Source organism: Vitis vinifera, chromosome 18, assembly GCF_030704535.1.
Source record: "Vitis vinifera cultivar Pinot Noir 40024 chromosome 18, ASM3070453v1".
NCBI lineage: Eukaryota > Viridiplantae > Streptophyta > Magnoliopsida > Vitales > Vitaceae > Vitis > Vitis vinifera.
This window is the reverse complement of record NC_081822.1, coordinates 697,695-716,850: the sequence shown is the minus strand read 5'-3', so window position 1 is coordinate 716,850 and position 19,156 is coordinate 697,695. Positions and strand designations below refer to the sequence as shown.

Below are 19,156 nucleotides of genomic sequence, written 5' to 3'. Positions count from 1 at the left end.
TGTGGAGATTCAACACCGCACCCTGCTTATTGATTCTTTACGCAAACCAAGCTCTGGAAACAATCATTGTAATCAAATAATTTTAAGGCATCTCAACAATTGAGTGCATATCTAGTAGCTGGACCCACAAAAACAGAAAAACTGCCAGAGAACTTGGGTGGTAGAGAAATAGCATGCTTCTCGAGTCATCAAATTTTTTCGGTTGGAGAAAGAAACCTATGCAGCCAGAGAAATAAACAATTAGTTCTTCCAGTTGTTACAACACGATTGTATCTCAGACGTGTACATTACTTTGAAGGATCAATAAGGCTGAATGTTAGCCTCCCCCGGAAATCAGCAGCAGCTTCTCCTGGTGGGGGAAGGGAATACCCCCACAACAGTGGTCACTCTACCTGCAATCTCTTTGTACAGACGCTTTTTCAGATTTCCCTTTTGCCTTTTTTTTTTTCTATCATTTTCCTTCTTGAACGCGGCCCTTCTTTACTCGAACTATTTCCCTTTTCTTCAAGAGTTGCTGTCTAGTACACCCTTGAGAAAATTCAATCCTTCTGCCGATATACTCCTCCGAACACGTGATTGAGGGACCTCAATCCGGGGAGGGGGATCTGGGGAGAAGCAAATCACAATAACCGTTAGATTATCACAGGTGTCGCGCTTCAGTGCCTCCCTAACCAACTCTTTTGAACATCTCTCAGGATCGTTGTGGAGCATTAGTTCTTTCCTTGCCATCGTCACAGCACACTGGCTGCTCATTACATCCCATAGGCCGTCACAGCCCATTATCAGGAACTCATCGTCCTCAGTTAGGAGGGTCTCCTGCAACTCTGGCTCTGCGCTTAAGGGGCAGGCAGAGCCTTTGGGCACCTTCATGTGCCAATCCCCAAGTGCACGTGCCACAGATAGTTGGCCATTGAGATAGCCATCATAGACAACTCCGCCAAGCTTCTCAATCCTTAATCTTTCAGATGGGCAGTTGGGTTTGTGGTCTCTGGACAGCTCGAGTGCTCTACCTCGTTTCCCTAGCACAGCCCGACAATCTCCAGCATTGGCAATTAGCATTGTCCTGTGAAGTGTAAAACATGTTATAGAATAATCTACTCCTGCCCATACGTGTTTTCACTCTTTCATTGTGTTTCTGGCTCTAAGTAAAATATCTATTCCTTAAAAAGAAAAGAAATTCTGATTCTACTTTGGTTCTCAAACTATAAAATTATTAAAGGAATTCTTATGCAAATTTAAGATGCTCGGTCAAAGTAAGCTCTTTGTCTATCTGTAGCTGCTTCTTCATTGTGATTAGGTAAGTCAAAGGTCAGGAGAATCCAAAGCAACTACAGAGGTAAGTCAAGTGTTGGGAACAGAACCTGGTTAAAGCTAGTAAAAGTTTTTGGATGAAAATGCTTGACAGAACTAATCTTATATATCACACCCCCAAAAGGATAGCAAACAGAATGTAGAATCAAAAGCAGCTTTAAAGCTTACCGACCTTCCAAAAATAAAGGCAGTTAGAGCAGTGGTGCCAGAGGAGATGTCAAGAGAACTGGCATCAGCAAATGCATGATCAGCTTTCACAAAAGCACTCTTAATAGCTTTTTGCACACAAAGTGGAAAATGGGAATCCTCAACCATGAACTTGAGGATGTTCTTTCTGACAAATGATGCTGCATCTGTGCCACCATGGCCATCAAACACCTGTCCACGTATACTAATGAAGTTCATGATTTATGATCACAAACAAAGAAGTAGAAGAAGAAACTGTCCTCATGGACCAATGAGTTCAAGTTTAGGATTAATGACTAAACAAAGAAGAATCATGACCAAAAAACAACAAAAAATTAGTTCATGATTCATGACTTAAAAAAAAAAAGAACAAACAGTTAATTATTCCCAATTCACAAACATGGCCAATTGGGGTGATCAATACTAGATATTACAACCTTCCAAAGAATCCAAACTCACTCTGAAAATGATGAAAATGTGTGGCTACGATACCTAGAATTATCAACAGGTAAGAAACTTTAAGGGACTACACCATTCCTATGTATATAACCGATTTGATAAACTCCCTCATTGTTTCTAACACATCATTAGCATTCCCAACAGAAATAAAATTAAAAAAAAAAAAAGAAAAAAAAATTGCCGAAGTCAAGGATGAGAATCTTAGTCGGTTGGCTTTATTTTAGAAACCCAAGGCAGGGTTGATTATTTTAGAAACCTAAAGAAGGCTTGATACGTCAAGAAACTTCAGAAGAGGACTCCATGATGACCCCAAACTTTGAATGTCACACGCCAAAGACTACAACGGGCATGTTAAGCCTGTAAAAGGTCTGAAGTACAAGCTATGCGTGACCTGGCTGGTTGCCATTAGGAAACCTCTTCACTTGGTGTGGCCCAAAAATCTAATGGTTTGGAAGGGAATGACCATAATAGGGTAGATCACATGCTAGTTATTTTTTAAAAACTATGCCAGTCGGTCTAAGGGGAGCACCAATAAAATGCCATCAAACCAAAACTCCCATTTTGGGAACCTTTTGGAATAGGTGGTCCCCCAACAGGGTTTCACAGGTTGACTACCATGTGTACATAAGATGTAAGACTGAGACCCATTATATACACCCATCAACACATGGAAAGAAATCATAATCATCAATTCGAAGAGAGGAAGTAATATTAACTTTCTATTGAGTTAAACCTAAATTTCAACCAGTGATTTTAGTTGCGCACCCCATAGAAAGCTCCAGGGCAAGGAAAGTCTGCAGTTGCACCTAGATGTTCAATAAGATTATCTATACATATGTGCTCGTCCTCCATGTACTGTTTAGGTCCTCTCTCAGCACAGCTTCCTGATCGAAACACAGGTAAAAACCCTGATTTTCCATCTGGAGGGGACTTAACAATCATCCCAGTACCTAATTCCTGGACACAAATAAAATAGAAAAATTAGTTGCAATGACTTTCCCAAAATATTTTGTCTAAGAAAGAAATGATATACAAATGTAAAAGAAATGGAAAAAAGAGGATTTTAGCTGCTTGTTTAGTTGCTTGAGAGATGAAAGAAGAAAAGAAAATACGGCAGCTTACAAGTCCTTGAGGTTCAAAAAGTTATAAGATTCCATAACTTAAAATCATTTTCCACCTGACTTGTCTCCAAATTTATCACATTTAAGAATTGATTAACAGAAAATCCAGCATGATATTAAAATATAACTAAAAAAGGAGCTTTAAATACGATGCATAAAATGATAGGGTGCCCGGTCAATGTGAGCTGGACAAGGTTTCTGCTATTGTTTCAAGAAAAGAACAAAAAGGAAAGTATTCACACTTCTTTCCTCCTCCATCCTTGCTTAGCAAGCACAATGCACATAGATCTAAAGATATAGCTACTGGATCGAAATGAACATCGCAATGTGTACCAGAATATAACAATCTCCAGCAGCAGATTTGTTAATAAAGGCTTCAACTTGAAGATCTTGAATACCATCAAGTGAAGCTTCAAATTTCACCTTAATTTGTTATATACGGGGATTTAATTTGTGGAAATGCACAGAAATTTAAAACCAAAACCAAAAACTTATATTGTAAGATGTATAAGATCTTAAACCTTGCATATAAGGTTTTAAATCCAAAAGTGACACTGAGAAGTGACTTTCAGAGATCAAAATTGTGAAATAAAGCATTTCCGATGATATTGAATAGAATCAGGCTCAAGAATCAAGTGTTAATTACAAGATGAGGTGATCACAAGGTTAACTTACAAAATCAGTAGCAGCGAGCAGCCTAGCAGAGCTTATGCAATGCCGCATAACTGAGAGGTGTCGCGGAGGCTTTCCATTTGTGAGTTGCTTCAAATTATCTGAATTATTTGAATTTTCATCTTCCATGACAGACACATTGACTTTGCTGTATCCAACATCTAATAAGGTAAACGGAGGAGAGAAATCAGTACCTGCCGCCATTTTCCCTTCTGATACATATATCAAGTTCCTCAAACTACTTTTTTTTCTTAAGTTCCGTAATCCGAAGTTACAGTTCCAACTATATCAAGCATCAATTTCTCGTGGACAACCAAATTCCAGAGATCTGAATAAAACACCAAACTCCACAGATAGTCAACTAAAGAGAGCGATCACCAAACAAATCCGAATTCAATCTTGAAAGCCCTACAAAGCTCAATTCAATCCCGAAGAGACTTCACTAATTTTCAAATCCACCACAACTACTTAACTATCGAAGACTTTCAATTATCTCTGGTAACGCAATCACAAAAACATATCCAAACCAAATCTGATGAACCGAACCAACAAACTCGTCCAAATTTCTCAAAACTCGATATCAGATTTCAAAATCCTTTTCACTAAATCCACAGAAAAAACAAGATTCGACGAATATAATCTCGAGTAAAGAACGCTAAAAAACCAAAACAAATCAGAAAATATCTAACAGAAATCGCAAGAAATGATTAGAATTCGAAATCTTGAACAATCACAGAGCATCAAACCCTAAAAAGTTGAGAATTCTCACGGATAACAATGATGATTCTGATGCTTGCCTTTCTCTTTGGCGTCAGTGATCAGAAGAAACCCTAAAAAGAAGGTGTCGAAAGAGAAATCAACCAATGGAGAAGAGAGATAAAAAAACAAAAGCTTACAGAGAGAAGAAGAGGAGGATATGATGTCGAGAGGAGACTCGTTCTATCTGGTTGGCTACCGGTGTTTCCAGGTAATCCGGTGGACCTGTCGCTGTTCAAACCGGAACGTGGCGAGATGTGATTGGTGGCACCTCTGGCTGACAGGATGGCAGCCAGTTAGTTTGATTGGATCGGTCCTGCCACTGCATCCCAGCCGTTGGATGTCTGCACAATAAAATGGACGGTTGACACGCGGAAACTGCTCGAGAGGGTTGGTTCGGTAACGGCCGTTAAAGACGGGAGCATCGGATTCTAGAGGTACACCTGTCTCTCCGCTATTGGAGAGAAGTGGCATTCCGGCTAAGATAAAACAGTTCCCTCCCCTTTTTTTCCGCATTTTGAACTTAGAAGGGATTGGAAAAAGCCGACACCTTAGTCTGATTTGTAGAACCGCGAATGCAGGCCGTCAGATTGGAAAAAGGATTGATCAAACGCACGAAATAAAGTGATAAATAAATGGCTATAACGTCATTGTCCACGTGTAATGAGCACACCGGTCGAGCGAGCTCCGACAAGTACGTCGAGTGCGTGAAATCACAGCTCTTTACTGTTGAAGTAGTTTTTCACTCTGATCTCATGGCAGCGGTGATTATAGCAAGGAAAATTCTACTCATCATTATCTGAACGTGGGACAGGGGACACATGGGTCTGACTTGTAAATAGTAATTCAAGTCTTCATGGGTCTGGGCCTGGGCCTGGGCCTTGATGTGCACTGCTCTCGAATTTAATTCCGACTTGGCCAAACCAGAATCGAAGTTGTTGCAGACACTATTTTTGAAGTGCTTTTTCCTTTTTCTTTTTATATTATATAAATGGAGCATTCACGTAAAGATACACTAAAAAGATAATGACAGTTATAATCACCTTTTACTTTACCAATGGCGTGTAGTGTAATGTGACTTAAATATTTACTAGAATCTGTATCCTACCTTATTTCTTATCTATTATTTATGTTTTCTAGCCATTATTGAGGCACGTTTTAATTTTTTAGAATTTGAAAACATTTTTTGCACGGTAAGGAATAATGATGTGGTCACGTGCTCCCTTCTTTCCAAATCTTAAAATCAGCTATGTGAGTATTACTTCATATGAATTATGGAAAGTATTAAAAAGAAAAAAGTCATATAAAATATCTCATATTTATTTGTTTAGATCATTCTTTATTTTCAAATGAAAACAAAAATTAAGTTTGAAACACGTCTTGTATATATTGAAAGGCACTTGCAAATCCCTTTTTCCATTTTCATTTCACAACGAGTATAAGAGAATAGAGAAAACATAATTTTAGTTTTTTCAATAGAAAGACCTTTTACCACTTATAATATACAAAAAGATAAAAATACAATTATTGGCAAAATAATCATAAGTATGAATAAGATCATAGTGTAATTATGAGTGAATTAAAACTTTATTGTGGTAATATATTAGTTGTAAGCATACTATTTTTTTATTATAATATTTTTAAAATAATAAAAAATAACGAATAAATGTAAAAAAAAACTATCATCAATGAATTATAAATTTGCAAAAATATACACCAAATGAGATTTTTACGCTTTTCATTTTTAAAAAGCAATTACCATTTTTCTCAATCAAACCAATATTATAGAAAAAATAAAAAATAAACAAAAATTTGAAAAATAAACTAAAATAAATAAAATTAAAGGGGCTAAAGATTCAAAGGCACATGACACACCCTCATGCCCTAAAAGCTTGCACTTTCAATTAATTATAAAAAAAATAATATTATTATTTAATTTAATTCAAATTTCAACTTAATTATAACTTGAAGAGATGGTAATATGACATGACTTTATCCTTAATGAGAATGGTCGAAGATGAAGATAAATGAATTCAGAATAAAAATAATTTTGATAAAAATAAAATGAGGTGGGTATGAAAATTTCATATACCCATTTCGTCATGTTTTTTTTTTTGTTTTTTTTTTTATGGGGTGAAAATAAATATAAATCAAGTGTACAAGTTTGAGATTGGGGAGACCCACCACCCTCATCTCAATTCATTTATTCATTTTTTTTTAAATTATAATTTACCTATAAAATTAGATATTGGGGGCAATGAGAACATCGAGAAGGGAACAACAGCAAAGCGATGCCTTTCACTTTATTCTTGCCTTGACAAAATCAGTCCACACTCCGCACATCATATTCACATTCCCCCATTTGCGAAGCTTCCGATCATTATCAATGGTGCGTTTCACATTACCGTCACTCCATTCCTCTCTTTCTCTTCAAATTTCCATTTGAGAAAAAGACTAAAGTTAGGCCTGTTCTCTACATGCCGTTCCATTTTCTTTCCATGCTTTTTTCATGTAAAACATGTTGTCTAGTTTCCGAGGGTACGTATAATTTCTCTCTTTCTGGGAAAAACAACTTAGAACCCAAAAAAAATATATAAAGAGTGTTATTAGATTTTTTCTTTCCTTTTCATTTATTTTCAGTCCCGTGTCTATAAAAAGGTGTATGGTAGTTGGATAAGGAGGACTTGAAAATAAAATATTTAAGACAATAAGAAAAGTACTTTATTCTATTCAGTCAAGTCCATTCATGATATGTTTCAGGAAAAATAATTCAATTCAATCATGGGGGTGATTGGATATACTTTTTGAAATTTTTAAAAACACTCTAAAGAATTAACTTATTACTTTTATTAATTTTTGAATAAATATTTGATGTATGTTTTTTTTTGGGTATGATAAAAATACAACACCCCAAATAAAAATATTATTAAACATATATTTTTATTTTCAGTTAAAATAAAATAAAATTAAGTTTTTCATGATACAAAATTTGATTCGATATAATATAAAGTTGATTTAAGGTTTAGATTCAATTTAATGGATATTTGGTAAATTAATTTAACAACTTAAAATGACTTAATAACTTAATTTAAATTATTAAATAAATTAAATATATTTGATAAAATAATTTAATGATAAAACTTAAAATAAAAAATAATTTTAAGTAATAAATAAAAATAATTAATTTATTTTTAAGTTCGTATCTTTATTTTACATTTATCCTAATTACTTCAATTATTTTTTTTGTTATTTCACGACTTTAATTGTTATTCAACATTCTTTTACCATAATTATAATTTATAAGGATAAATATATAATAATTTTAAATAAATTTTATCAAACAACTTTAATACTTAAAATAAAAAATTTTAAGTCAACAACTTAAACATAATTTAAACGTAGGCTTCTACTTCTAGTCTTGTAACGGGCAAATGATGTTAGGTAGTGGGATCCCACCATCTTTTTGTACAATCGAAACTTTAAAGGAGAATCAAAGACAGGGAAATAAAAGACTGGAAGAAAGGTATCAAGTATAATGGTAAATGACGAAAAATCCATCCACATTGCTAGACTAGCTAAAGGCTGCTCAAACTGTGTATCATTTAATGAATTGGTTTTGAAATTTTTCTTAGATCATTCAGGGAACATATACCTATATATATAGAAAAATAGGGGCAGTCGAGAGATGTAAGATATATATATATATACATAGGTTCCGTTCACCATATTAAGAGGGTCCTTCATTCTCTGTATTATCTCCATGGAATCGGCACAAAACGGAAGCAACCCAAATTGGGAAGATTGAGGAACACATACGGTAAAAGCACATGGAAAGCGGCCGTCTCTTGTCCAAGAATCACTGGCTCACGTGCATTGTTTTCTGCTTTTTGGGCTAGGTTCTGGGCATTTACTTCTCGGTTTATTGGGAATAAACGCAAGGCATATAGAAAGGCATATATATTTCCTTTTCACACAGGCAGGTCAGTGGCTGGTTCCCGTTGGTTGGACTCAACTTCAGGTGGGTTCTTCATTTCTTAGTTTCTGAGTTTGTCATTTGGGTCTTAATTGATTTTTCTTGGAAAAGAAGGATATGGGTATTTTGCTGATTGCAAGGCAAACCCATCTGTTTCTCAGATATTGTACTGAACTCTGTTGGGTTTGGTTTATCTTCTTGTCCCATCAGTGAATTCTTCTTGGTTTTAAAGGCTGTACAGCTCATGGGTTCTAGGATTTTTTTGTTGTTCCTCTGTTGGGTAGAAGGCATTTTTTTTTCTTCTGAAAATTGATGGTTATCTAGTTGTTTAATGGTTTTCATTGGATATCTCAGTTAGCTGGAGTATTATTTTAATCTTGAAAAATGTTTTCTGGAGTGGGATTTAGGTTTTAATGAAAACAGAATCTGATTCTGGCTTGTGTTAGTTGTCAAGCGGCCATTTTAACTCTCGAGTGTTCAATATTATTTTGAGCCATTAGATGGTGAGTCTCTGTTTGCTTGCTCATGTTCTGTTAAGAATGCTGCTTATAATAATTGTTTGTGTTTGTATTCTTAGAGCTTAGATGGGAATTCAGCTTTGTCATGAAACACTTATGCATAGACTGGTCTGTGGAGGCAGTGGGTCAGATTCGTCTTAATCAAAGCAAAGATAATTGTGCCATTCATTTAAAAATGAATGTGATTTGGCTTCTGTCATTGTTGTTTCTCTGTTTTGGAGTATTGTCAAATGGGTCTCAAAAGAATCTTTCTTCAAGACCAGCTGTTGTGAATGTTGGGGCGGTATTTACATTTGAATCTACAATTGGAAGAGTTGCCAAGATTGCCATTGAGGAAGCTGTGAAAGATGTGAACTCGGATGCTGGTGTTCTCACTGGAACCAAATTTGTTTTGACGATGCGAAATTCCAATTGCAGTGGGTTTATTGGCATGATTGGAGGTACCTCATTTTCTCCTCCCTTTCCCTTGTTTCTTAATAGATGCAGACTTGGTACGCCCTAAGCAACATTTCTGTTATTAAGGAATCAAAAGATTCCAAGGGTGTAAACTAATGAATTATTGTTGATTGCAGCTTTGCAGTTTATGGAGACTGAAACCATTGCGATTATAGGGCCACAATCTTCTGTGGTAGCCCATATGATATCCCATGTTGCAAATGAACTCCAAGTTCCTCTGTTATCATTTGCAGCCACAGATCCCACTCTCTCGTCTCTTCAGTTTCCCTTTTTTGTTAGGACAACACAGAGTGATTTGTACCAAATGAAGGCAATAACTGAGCTTGTTGATTATTATGGTTGGAGGTCGGTAATTGCAATCTTCATTGATGATGATTATGGAAGGAATGGTGTGTCAGCATTAGACGATGCACTTGCGGAGAAGCGCCTTAAAATATCCCACAAGGAAGGGATTCCCCCGGGAGCTAGTGCTAGTCAAGGTGACATTATGGATATTCTTGTTAAGGTTTCAGTGTTGGAGTCTCGAATTATTGTTCTGCATGTAAATCCTGATATAGGTTTCAAAGTTTTTTCCGTGGCACGCTATCTTGGAATGATGCAGAATGGATATGTTTGGATAGCTACAGATTGGCTCTCATCTGTTTTAGATACCTCATCCCCCCTTGCATCTGATACCATGGATTCAATGCAGGGAGTTCTTGTTTTGCGTCGACATACACCAGATTCAGATAGAAAGAGGGCCTTTTTATCTAGGTGGAAGAAGTTAACTGGTGGTTCTTTGGGGCTAAATTCTTATGGGCTTTATGCCTATGATACTGTTTGGCTGCTTGCTCATGCTCTTGATGCATTTTTTAATCAGGGTGGGACTATTTCATTTTCTAATGATTCCAAGCTACTTTCTATAGGAAGGGGTAGTCGTCACCTAGAAGAAATGAATGTTTTTGATGGAGGAATGCTCCTTCTTAACAATATATTGAAGAGTAATTTTGTGGGTTTAACGGGTCCCTTTAAGTTTACTTCAGACAGGTCCCTCTATGCTCCTGCATTTGATATTATAAATGTGATTGGAACCGGGTATAGACAGATTGGTTATTGGTCTAACTATTCTGGTCTTTCAACTGAAACTCCTGAGGCACTCTACGGAAAGCCACCCAATCGTTCAAGTGTAAACCAACGGCTATATGGTGTTGTCTGGCCTGGAGAGACATTGTCAAAGCCTCGTGGATGGGTTTTCCCAAACAATGGGAAGCTATTGAAAATTGGGGTACCCAATCGGGTCAGTTACCGGGAATTTGTATCACGAGTGCGAGGCACTGATATGTTCAAGGGCTTTTGCATAGATGTGTTTACAGCTGCTGTAACCTTGTTGCCATATGCTGTTCCATTTCAATATGTTTCTGTTGGAGATGGCCATAAAAACCCGAATTACTCGGAGCTTGTGCGTATGGTTGCAGAGGGTGTGAGTACCATGTTAAAAATCTGACGTTTTAAGTTCATATTATATAGAATATGGGTTTTTATGCCTAGAGCTAATTCTCTTATTTCCTTGTTACAGGAGCTTGATGCTGTGGTTGGCGACATTGCCATTGTCACTAGTCGGACAAGGATTGTGGATTTTACACAGCCATATGCTTCATCTGGACTTGTTGTTGTGGCCCCATTTAGGAAGTTGAACTCTGGCGCTTGGGCTTTCCTGCGCCCATTTTCTCCACTTATGTGGGGTGTTACTGCTTGTTTCTTCATTGTTATTGGGATAGTTGTATGGATTCTGGAGCATAGGATAAATGATGAATTCAGGGGACCACCTAAACACCAAATCATAACCATTCTATGGTAAGTTCTTAAGCTGAACCTCATGTTGGATGCATAATTAATTGTGCTAGTAATATATATGTCCTCAGCTTAGAGTACAGATAGGATAATAAAATTCTATGCACCATCGCTGTATGATAATGTACTTGTATGACGGTCCTATTGTCGTAATGGGGGGTGAGGTAGGAGTAGTATAAGAGTGGCTCGTTCATTGATAGGCCTCCCCTTATTCATTCTATAGGGCGGGGCTGCGGACCAACTATCCACACCTAAATGTCATTAAGAAGGATAACTGTATAATGTTTGGATCACTTGGAAGGACCATAACTGTAGAATGTTTGGTAGCATAGAGACATCCTGTTTGAGGCTGAAAGATGTATTTCTAAAAACTCTACTCTTGTGGTTTAAGGTGAGTAAGGGCCTAGCTTCTTTGAATTTCCTGGACCTTGTTGACAGTATGGGGATTGGCTAGTTTTGTTAGTGCTATAGGTTTTTCTTTTTCCACTCTGTTTGCACTGCTTGTATACTTCACATGTACATAGATTGCGGGTCTTTTTTTTAAGCACTTATTCAAGTACATTTATCCTAACTTGCCTATCAGAGAGAGAGAGAGAGAAAAAAAGTGAATCAAAACAGAGCAAGATTGTCTAGCACATTGTTTCTTGAGAATCAAAACTGAACCTATGAAGAACTAAATAAATGCATCAAAAAATCCCAGTGGGATTTTTTATCCTGGGTCTATTTTGTTGATAATATTAGAGGATATAAGTGGATCTTCCCCAAAACATAGCTGCAATTTAAATTGTAAGGGGGAAAAATTATGCAAATAACACTGATTAACCATTTCTCATTTATTAGAAAAAGCCATGATGCATTCAGTGAATAGGATGATTTCATCATATGTTGAGAATAACCTGCGAGCCAATAAACTTAGCAGATTTGTTATTATGTGGAAAATAACTGATCTAGAATTGGTGAATTTAGCACTCTGGTGTAGGTTGAAGGCTCCAAAAGCTCAGCAGTACAGCCAAACAGGGCATAGATGGATATAGGTTTATAAGAAAGAACTCCCACAATCTAACAAAAGATATGGCTATGTTGTGATGATCAAGATACTCCTAGGAAACCCAATCATAAAAAGACAAACTAATCATGAAAATAGAACAGGAAGTCTATTGATTTGAATAAATAGATCTGAATTTTTTTTTCTAATATCAGGCATGTACTTGAATATTTTTCTTAAATATTGGACCTATTGTGGAGGCACTTTCAATGTGTAGGATTCCAAAATAAAATGTCCAGCTTCCGGTTGGACAGCTAAATAAAAAAAATATTCGAATTGGGAATGCTAAATTACATAGAGCAATTCTCTAAATTGCTTACCAAAGTGACACATGTGACAATCAGCCTTTATTCTTCAAAAAATTGCATTCATGTCATTGTCTATTTGGAGGAGCAATTTGCGGCACCTGTTAGTGTGATTTAGTATCTCTTTTGAATTAGGGTAATATATAAATTTATTGGTAGAATAGAGAATTTATCAGAAAATTTGGGAGGGTATGGACCCCTTGATCTCACCTTTCTCCACCTGTGAATTAATGCATTATTGATGATAATGCATAATCGATCGTTTATCAGATTTTTCAACTTTGTAGCAGGAGAAGATTTTTTTTTTTTTTTTTTTTTTGTAACAAATAACTGGTGTCTGATGGATCTTTTCTCCTTGACTTTACAGGTTTAGCTTTTCAACTATGTTTTTTGCCCATAGTAAGTAAAACTCTGATCCGTACAGATACTTGATGCTAATGGCAATACAATTGAGCAGCACTCTTAAATTTATTGAGTTGGCTTGTCCTTTCATTTTGCAGGGGAGAGCACTGTGAGTGCTCTTGGTCGTCTGGTGCTAATTATATGGCTTTTTGTAGTTTTGATAATCAACTCAAGCTACACTGCAAGTCTAACCTCAATACTCACAGTGCAACAGCTATCTTCTCCTATTAAAGGAGTTGAAAGCTTGATAAACAGTAATGATCCAATTGGATACCAGGTGGGTTCTTTTGCAGAACATTATTTGAGTGAGGAACTCAACATATCAGAATCTAGACTTGTTGCCCTTGGATCACCAGAAGAATATGCCAAAGCCCTTCAAAATGGTCCGGGAAAAGGAGGTGTTGCTGCAGTGGTTGATGAACGACCATATGTAGAGCTCTTTCTCTCAACCCAATGCAAGTTCAGGATTGTAGGTCAAGAGTTCACTAAAAGCGGTTGGGGTTTTGTGAGTATCTATTCATTTTCATTTCATCATTTTTCTTATTCAGGAAAACATGTGCATTATAATTCAGATAAAATGTTTATTCTTTGCATTTTCTGAGAGATTTGATGGGAAAGTTACAGTCTAGTTTAGGTATCTGTGGAAATTGGCATTCCATTTTGTTTTCCCTAGAATTTGAAGGCGAAATAATCCATCTTCTGGAATGGAGTCATTTTGAAATATGAAACCAACCCTTACCACATACCATGGTGGAAAGATCTTTAATAAATCTTGAAGCACCCTCGTTTTAAAAAATATTAAGGAATACATGTAGTTTTTTTAAGTACAACCAATAACACAATTGAATAATGCTAGATACCATGTAAAACACTATGGGCTGTTTCAATCTCCATGTATCATCTAAACCACCAATAAGGAAATGAATTGTATTTTTTCTTTGGCACTATGGGCTGATTCAATTTCTATGTATCATAGGAAATGACTTTCTTGTTTTTTTTTGGTGAGTAGTTCTGATGCAGGTTAGACCTTTCTTCAAAATTTGCTCAAAAAGGGCCAGAAAATGGGAAAAACTCATTGGGCCCTTGTATTGGTACCACAAGGACAATTTTTAGAGGGATTATGGATACCTCATTGATTCTAGCCTTGTTGAATTTCAAGTTATCTCAAAACTCAATAGTGAAGATGTATTTGGAGGTGTTTTGTTAATGTTATAGAATTAAGTATTTGGTTAAGATCCAAGTTATCAGGTGTTTACCAGGATACTCTTGTGGACTTGTTCGAGTTTTATTTGCAATTTTTTTTTTATAAGATTTTCTTATAAATTAGTCTTATTTGTCATGCAGTGTCTTTTATTTGATTTAGAGGGGTTAAATAATTATGCTCTGTGAAAACAAGGCTCATAGAGACAAATAAATAGAATGGTTCTGAAAGATGTCTTCATGTTTTTGCCCTGAAAGTAATGGTCAGACTTCATTCATCTTTTCTTTTCTAGGTGAAGCCCATGTTCCCTCCTCATTTTACGTCTGCATTTGGACAAAACCCTTATGCTGTCCTAAAGTTTCACCAACCTATTTTTGTAGTCAGAGCTTAGACCACTCTAACCCTTTTCCATCCCTAGACTCTCGTCCATTGGCCAACAGATTTAGCCTTTAGGTTAATTGGTTGGTTAACATCTTCCTCTTTCATGAACTCTAAATTGATAAGCCATCCTAGACCATAAACTACTTAATTGAGCAGCCTCACTCAACAAACCCAATTTCACCAATGGACTCTTATAGCTATTCCTCTGTTACCTAGGATGGACTTGTCCTAAGCCATAGCCCATGACCTACCAAGAGTTGTATCAACTCTTAAGTGCAGTGAAAACAGATTTCATGGAAGATCCTATTGTAGATAAGCTCGGATGACATAAAAGAATTCTTGCTTTCAAGCTCATGTAGTTGAGATTAAGGTCTTATTGAATTCAGCTGGCATGAGAAAAGACATGCAGGAACTAAACTAATGAGAGAAAACCATCTATGCCCTGAAAATTTTCTCGTGTTTAATGGGTTGTGCTTTGTATAATAATGAATAAATGTTCATATTTCATTTTTAAGTTGGATATATATTTTTTTTTCCCAGCATTATAAAACTCATCCTTTTTGAGCTTTTAGTTTTTACACTAGTGTAATTTAAAAGCACTGGAGCTTGACTCGTTCCTTTTCTTTGTATATTATTATTAGGTGTTTCCACGAGACTCTCCCTTAGCCGTTGACATGTCGACTGCAATTCTAGCACTATCCGAGAATGGGGATCTCCAACGAATCCATGACAAGTGGCTGGCAACAAGCGCTTGCAGTTCAGAGAGTACTGAGCTTGAATCTGACCGACTTCACCTTAAGAGCTTCTGGGGCCTCTTTCTTATATGTGGGTTAGCTTGCTTTGTTGCTCTTGTCATATACTTCTTTCAGATTCTGCGCAAGTTTCGCAATGCTGCAGCTGTGGGAGCCAATTCAACTGGTACGGGTAGCTCACGTTCAGGGCATCTCCAGACACTCTTCTCGTTAATGGATGATAGGTCAGGCCACACAAAGACTGGGCATAAGAAGAGGAGAATAGAGAGATCATTATCAGAAAATGATAAAGAAGATGAGTTGAAGAGTAACCCAAAGAAGAAGCCAATACGAAATTCCTTAGAGATCACCACCAGCACAAGTGAGTAAATTCATTTTATCACGTCACATTTGAGTCATCATCTATATCCCATGTTGTAGGTCACTCAACTGTCCGTTTATGTATTATTGAGGCCATTTGCTGTTATACCAATATCTGCTGGAAGCATTTTTCATTAGAGGGCAATAGCTGTTGTATGCATATCAAGGAATTTTGATCATGGCTATGTAAACAACAATATTGAAGTATATAATACTGATTTTGCTGCCATTCTAACTTTGGATTTGAATGAATACTAAATTGGAGGTTTATTTTTCGGCCTGCAAACACAACCCAAAAACGACATGAAATTTAATAGATTTGAGTTGAAGTTGGTTGTGTTTATGTCATAATCGTGTCAACATATGTAACCCATTTATTCGTTGAAGTCTTTTTCACTCATCGTATCCTGTTGATATGATTCTTACTTGACATGTGCATGAGTATAACAACGGTGTGGATTTGGGAGGTTACTCCCGACCCGACCCGACCCGAATTAATTATTAAATGTACCATTTTTAATGTAATATTTGTGTTGGTTTTATGCTAATTTAATGTAATTCCATTCAATATAATTCAACTTATTTATTAAATGAATGAGATTTAAATAAAAAGAAAGTAATAAAATCAAATTATAAAATGACCAAACTAGAGAGCATGATACCAAAAATTGAAATGAATTTTAAAATTTTAAAATTTATGTTGGAACAGATTGAATTGAATTCTCAGTTCCCTGATCCTGTTATTAGTGTGGAAAGTGGGAAAAAGAGCAACAACTTTTTTCAAACGAAGGGAAAAAGCCTTTGATTGGGGAGACGTTAAAAGCTGTTAGCATGTGCAGGTGAGCCCATCTTTGTCTTTTAGCCTTTCTCTTCTCCCCAGAAAGAGACCCTGTATCCCCTTATTTCAGACAAACCAACAAAAATTTCAACATCCTTCGCATAGGACACACCCATTCAAATTATAAGATTCATGTCATATCACCTTACAATCAATACATCAAATTTTCACTGCTCACATTTTCACTTTTGGTCCAAGCTAATGATACTAACAAGCATTACAAATGAGCTGTCAACCACATCCACCACCTTTCTACTGCTTGATCACTGTTGAGGATATCGGCATCTCCCATAACCTGATTAAGGCCAAAAATACATTTTTGTTTTCATATTTTCATATTGTTAAAAAAGAAAAGGAAAAGAAAAAGACAGCTTTGATTTTGATGTTTAGGAATAAGAATAAAAATAAAGACAAGCAGATTATATTTTTGTAAAAACAAAAAATTCTATATGGAATATTCCTAAAAGCTACTTTATTTGAAAAATTATGACTTTAAGATAAACATTTTCGAGCAAATCAAAAAATCAAATTCAGCTTAAAAAAAATCTGTAAAACATGGAGATAAAATTAAAAATGGAAAACACAAAAATCTGATATTTAATGAGCTTACTTGGATCACCGAAGGTAACGAGGCCAGCGCCTTTGAAATCACAGTTCCAGTAGTTCCTCCCATGCATCTGATAATACGCATTCATGGCGTATGATGAATGTGCATGAAGCTTATTCGGCTCAAAACAATCCCCACTTCCATATATCTCTCTGCAGTCCACCCCACCAGGCCCACAGCAGAAGTCCAGCACCGCCTGCAGCACCTTCTCATCTGCATGGGGCTTTGCTACGCACCAAACCGAAGGACCCCTCGCTGCGTTCGCTACTTTCTCACCGAACCCCACCGCACCTCCATTGCCGCTGCAGAATTTACAGCTCAAATCTATCTCATATACCTTAGACCCGTCGCCGTTCAAAATCCCAAAGTTTCTCTCACTCACTCCACCTCCCTTTTTGTTCTCATTGAACAAAGCGAACACAAACACCTCCACCTTGTCCTTCGGCCTCATGGGTGTGCCTTTATCTGACTGCCCACGTTCGATCAGTCTGGTATTGTATTTTTTTGCGTTTTCCGGTGTGGCCGCGGAGTCCCCAGCCTCACCCTTCGACGGCCACCCGGATTCCGATACGGTGATCTCTATGGTCCGATTTCCGAAACCCAGAGCGTTGATGGCTGATCGGACGGCGTCGATTTGGGCATCGAGCATGTTGTTATACACAAACCCCTTTGGGTCGCGTACCCCAGTTGTGTTCCCGAGCAATGCGTATTCCAGATCGATTTTTCCCGGATTGTCTCTGTAGGCAAAATATGGGTAGGCGTTGATCATGAATGGCGCACCAGTATCAGCTATGAACCCAACAATGGAGGTCATGGTTGGGATGAGTTCCAGGGCGAAGGTGGAAGCTGAAGGAGGAAACGAAGAAGCGAGCACAGCCATACTATGTGGGGTGGTGACCTTGATTTTCCGGTCGAGTCCACGAGCTAGTAGGACTCCATGAAGGTTCTGCATTGCTTGAACCAGGGCATTAAGGGCCAAGTGGTCAGTATCAGTGGTCAAATACTCATTACCCACTGCAATGGCGACGATGGAAGTGGCGGGAATGAAGGGCGCGACGCGGGTGGCGAACCACTCGTCGGCGGCGGCCACATCGGAGCTGATGTTGGAGACGTGGTAATTTTCGACGGCGACGATGAGGTCTATGCCTGTGTTGGAAAAGGCCTCTAGGATTTCTGGGTTTGTGTCGTAGATCTTGACCTTGTCGATGAGAGTGGATTGGAGTAGCTGAGCCACCTTCTTGGGCGGAGGGAGGTTGTTTCCGAGAGTGCCGTAGTTTACGCCGACGGAGGAAACCGCCGGAAATAGGCAGAGAAGGAGGAGAAGTGGCAGGAGAAGTAGTGAAGTGGGAGCCATGCTGATGGGTATCGAGTCTCAGTGAGGCTTGGTTAGCGGCGTGGATATATGTACTGATTTCTTCTGGAAAGGCCCTTGTTTTTTGTTGAAATTACATTTTGACATAACCATATTATAATAAAAATTTATTAAATATAGAATTTTTATAAATATTTGGTTGGATTTTGTTAATATATTTATTGTTTGTCTATGAAAAAAAATTCAAAAATAAAGTGCAATTATATTAATCTTTTACAATTTTTTAAAATAAAATAAACCAAATAAATATATTATTTTAGCTTCTTAAAAATTAATTATTTTTTAATAAATCAATATTTAGTGTGACTTAATGACTTAACATACAATTCAAATCAAAATAGTAAGTCAAAGTTTTTAATTTTTTCTAAATATTAAATATACTTTACACTAATTGTTTGCCCATTGCTCCCTTATTCCTCTCTGATAATCTTAAGTCTATGTGAATTTAATATTTTAAAAAATATTAAATTGATTTAATTAAATAATATTAATACTAAACACCAACCTTTATATTCAACGAAAGGGTGATGAATCATGATAATGAAGTTGCGAAACAATCGATGGGCCATCAGAATAATCTGGCCTCACACCTTTTAGTTCTCGAAAGGGGT

At 36.9% G+C, this 19,156-nt stretch overlaps 3 protein-coding genes across 7 annotated transcripts; 1 reads left to right on the top strand and 2 right to left on the bottom strand.

Annotated features, from left to right (window-relative positions):
* Nucleotides 1–54: 54 nt before the first annotated feature.
* Nucleotides 55–5,012, bottom strand: LOC100265005 (probable protein phosphatase 2C 27). 5 transcript variants are annotated; one of them, XM_010665690.3, is made up of 5 exons: nucleotides 4,519–5,012; nucleotides 3,753–4,404; nucleotides 2,722–2,913; nucleotides 1,484–1,689; nucleotides 55–1,063 (listed from the first exon to the last, which is right to left on the bottom strand). In XM_010665690.3, exons 2-5 carry the CDS (start codon nucleotides 3,951–3,953, stop codon nucleotides 505–507), a joined length of 1,158 nt encoding a protein of 385 aa, XP_010663992.1. In that variant the 5' UTR covers nucleotides 3,954–4,404; nucleotides 4,519–5,012; the 3' UTR covers nucleotides 55–504. The 5 variants fall into 5 exon arrangements, with proteins under 5 accessions (XP_010663992.1, XP_002273479.1, XP_010663993.1 ...); XM_002273443.4 differs by having other exon boundaries at nucleotides 3,753–3,910; nucleotides 4,519–4,685; XM_010665691.3 differs by having other exon boundaries at nucleotides 3,753–4,351; nucleotides 4,519–4,682.
* Nucleotides 5,013–8,101: 3,089 nt separating this feature from the next.
* On the top strand, nucleotides 8,102–15,957 carry LOC100258104 (glutamate receptor 3.3). The gene is made up of 7 exons (XM_002272823.4): nucleotides 8,102–8,523; nucleotides 9,056–9,436; nucleotides 9,569–10,911; nucleotides 11,008–11,285; nucleotides 13,000–13,031; nucleotides 13,133–13,539; nucleotides 15,258–15,957. The coding sequence occupies exons 2-7, from the start codon at nucleotides 9,082–9,084 to the stop codon at nucleotides 15,735–15,737; spliced, it is 2,895 nt and encodes a 964-aa protein (XP_002272859.2). The 5' UTR covers nucleotides 8,102–8,523; nucleotides 9,056–9,081; the 3' UTR covers nucleotides 15,738–15,957.
* A 724-nt stretch (nucleotides 15,958–16,681) lies between these two features.
* Nucleotides 16,682–18,559, bottom strand: LOC100252971 (glucan endo-1,3-beta-glucosidase 13-like). Its single transcript, XM_002272864.5, has 2 exons — nucleotides 17,177–18,559; nucleotides 16,682–16,861 (listed from the first exon to the last, which is right to left on the bottom strand). The coding sequence occupies exons 1-2, from the start codon at nucleotides 18,525–18,527 to the stop codon at nucleotides 16,830–16,832; spliced, it is 1,383 nt and encodes a 460-aa protein (XP_002272900.1). The 5' UTR covers nucleotides 18,528–18,559; the 3' UTR covers nucleotides 16,682–16,829.
* Nucleotides 18,560–19,156: the final 597 nt, after the last annotated feature.

What these genes read in the sequence shown, in the direction of transcription:
- LOC100265005 (XM_010665690.3), bottom strand. Translation starts at nt 3,953, where the DNA reads ATGGCGGCAGGTACTGATTTCTCTCCTCCGTTTACCTTATTAGATGTT. An exon ending in GCCCTGGAGCTTTCTATGGG is followed by an intron (nt 1,690 to 2,721) that starts GTGCGCAACTAA and finishes ATACGTGGACAG; the next exon opens with GTGTTTGATGGCCATGGTGG. An exon ending in ACTGCCTTTATTTTTGGAAG is followed by an intron (nt 1,064 to 1,483) that starts GTCGGTAAGCTT and finishes TACACTTCACAG; the next exon opens with GACAATGCTAATTGCCAATG.
- LOC100258104 (XM_002272823.4), top strand. Translation starts at nt 9,082, where the DNA reads ATGAAACACTTATGCATAGACTGGTCTGTGGAGGCAGTGGGTCAGATT. An exon ending in TGCGTATGGTTGCAGAGGGT is followed by an intron (nt 10,912 to 11,007) that starts GTGAGTACCATG and finishes TCCTTGTTACAG; the next exon opens with GAGCTTGATGCTGTGGTTGG. An exon ending in AACTATGTTTTTTGCCCATA is followed by an intron (nt 13,032 to 13,132) that starts GTAAGTAAAACT and finishes TTCATTTTGCAG; the next exon opens with GGGAGAGCACTGTGAGTGCT.
- LOC100252971 (XM_002272864.5), bottom strand. Translation starts at nt 18,527, where the DNA reads ATGGCTCCCACTTCACTACTTCTCCTGCCACTTCTCCTCCTTCTCTGC. An exon ending in CGTTACCTTCGGTGATCCAA is followed by an intron (nt 16,862 to 17,176) that starts GTAAGCTCATTA and finishes GGCCTTAATCAG; the next exon opens with GTTATGGGAGATGCCGATAT.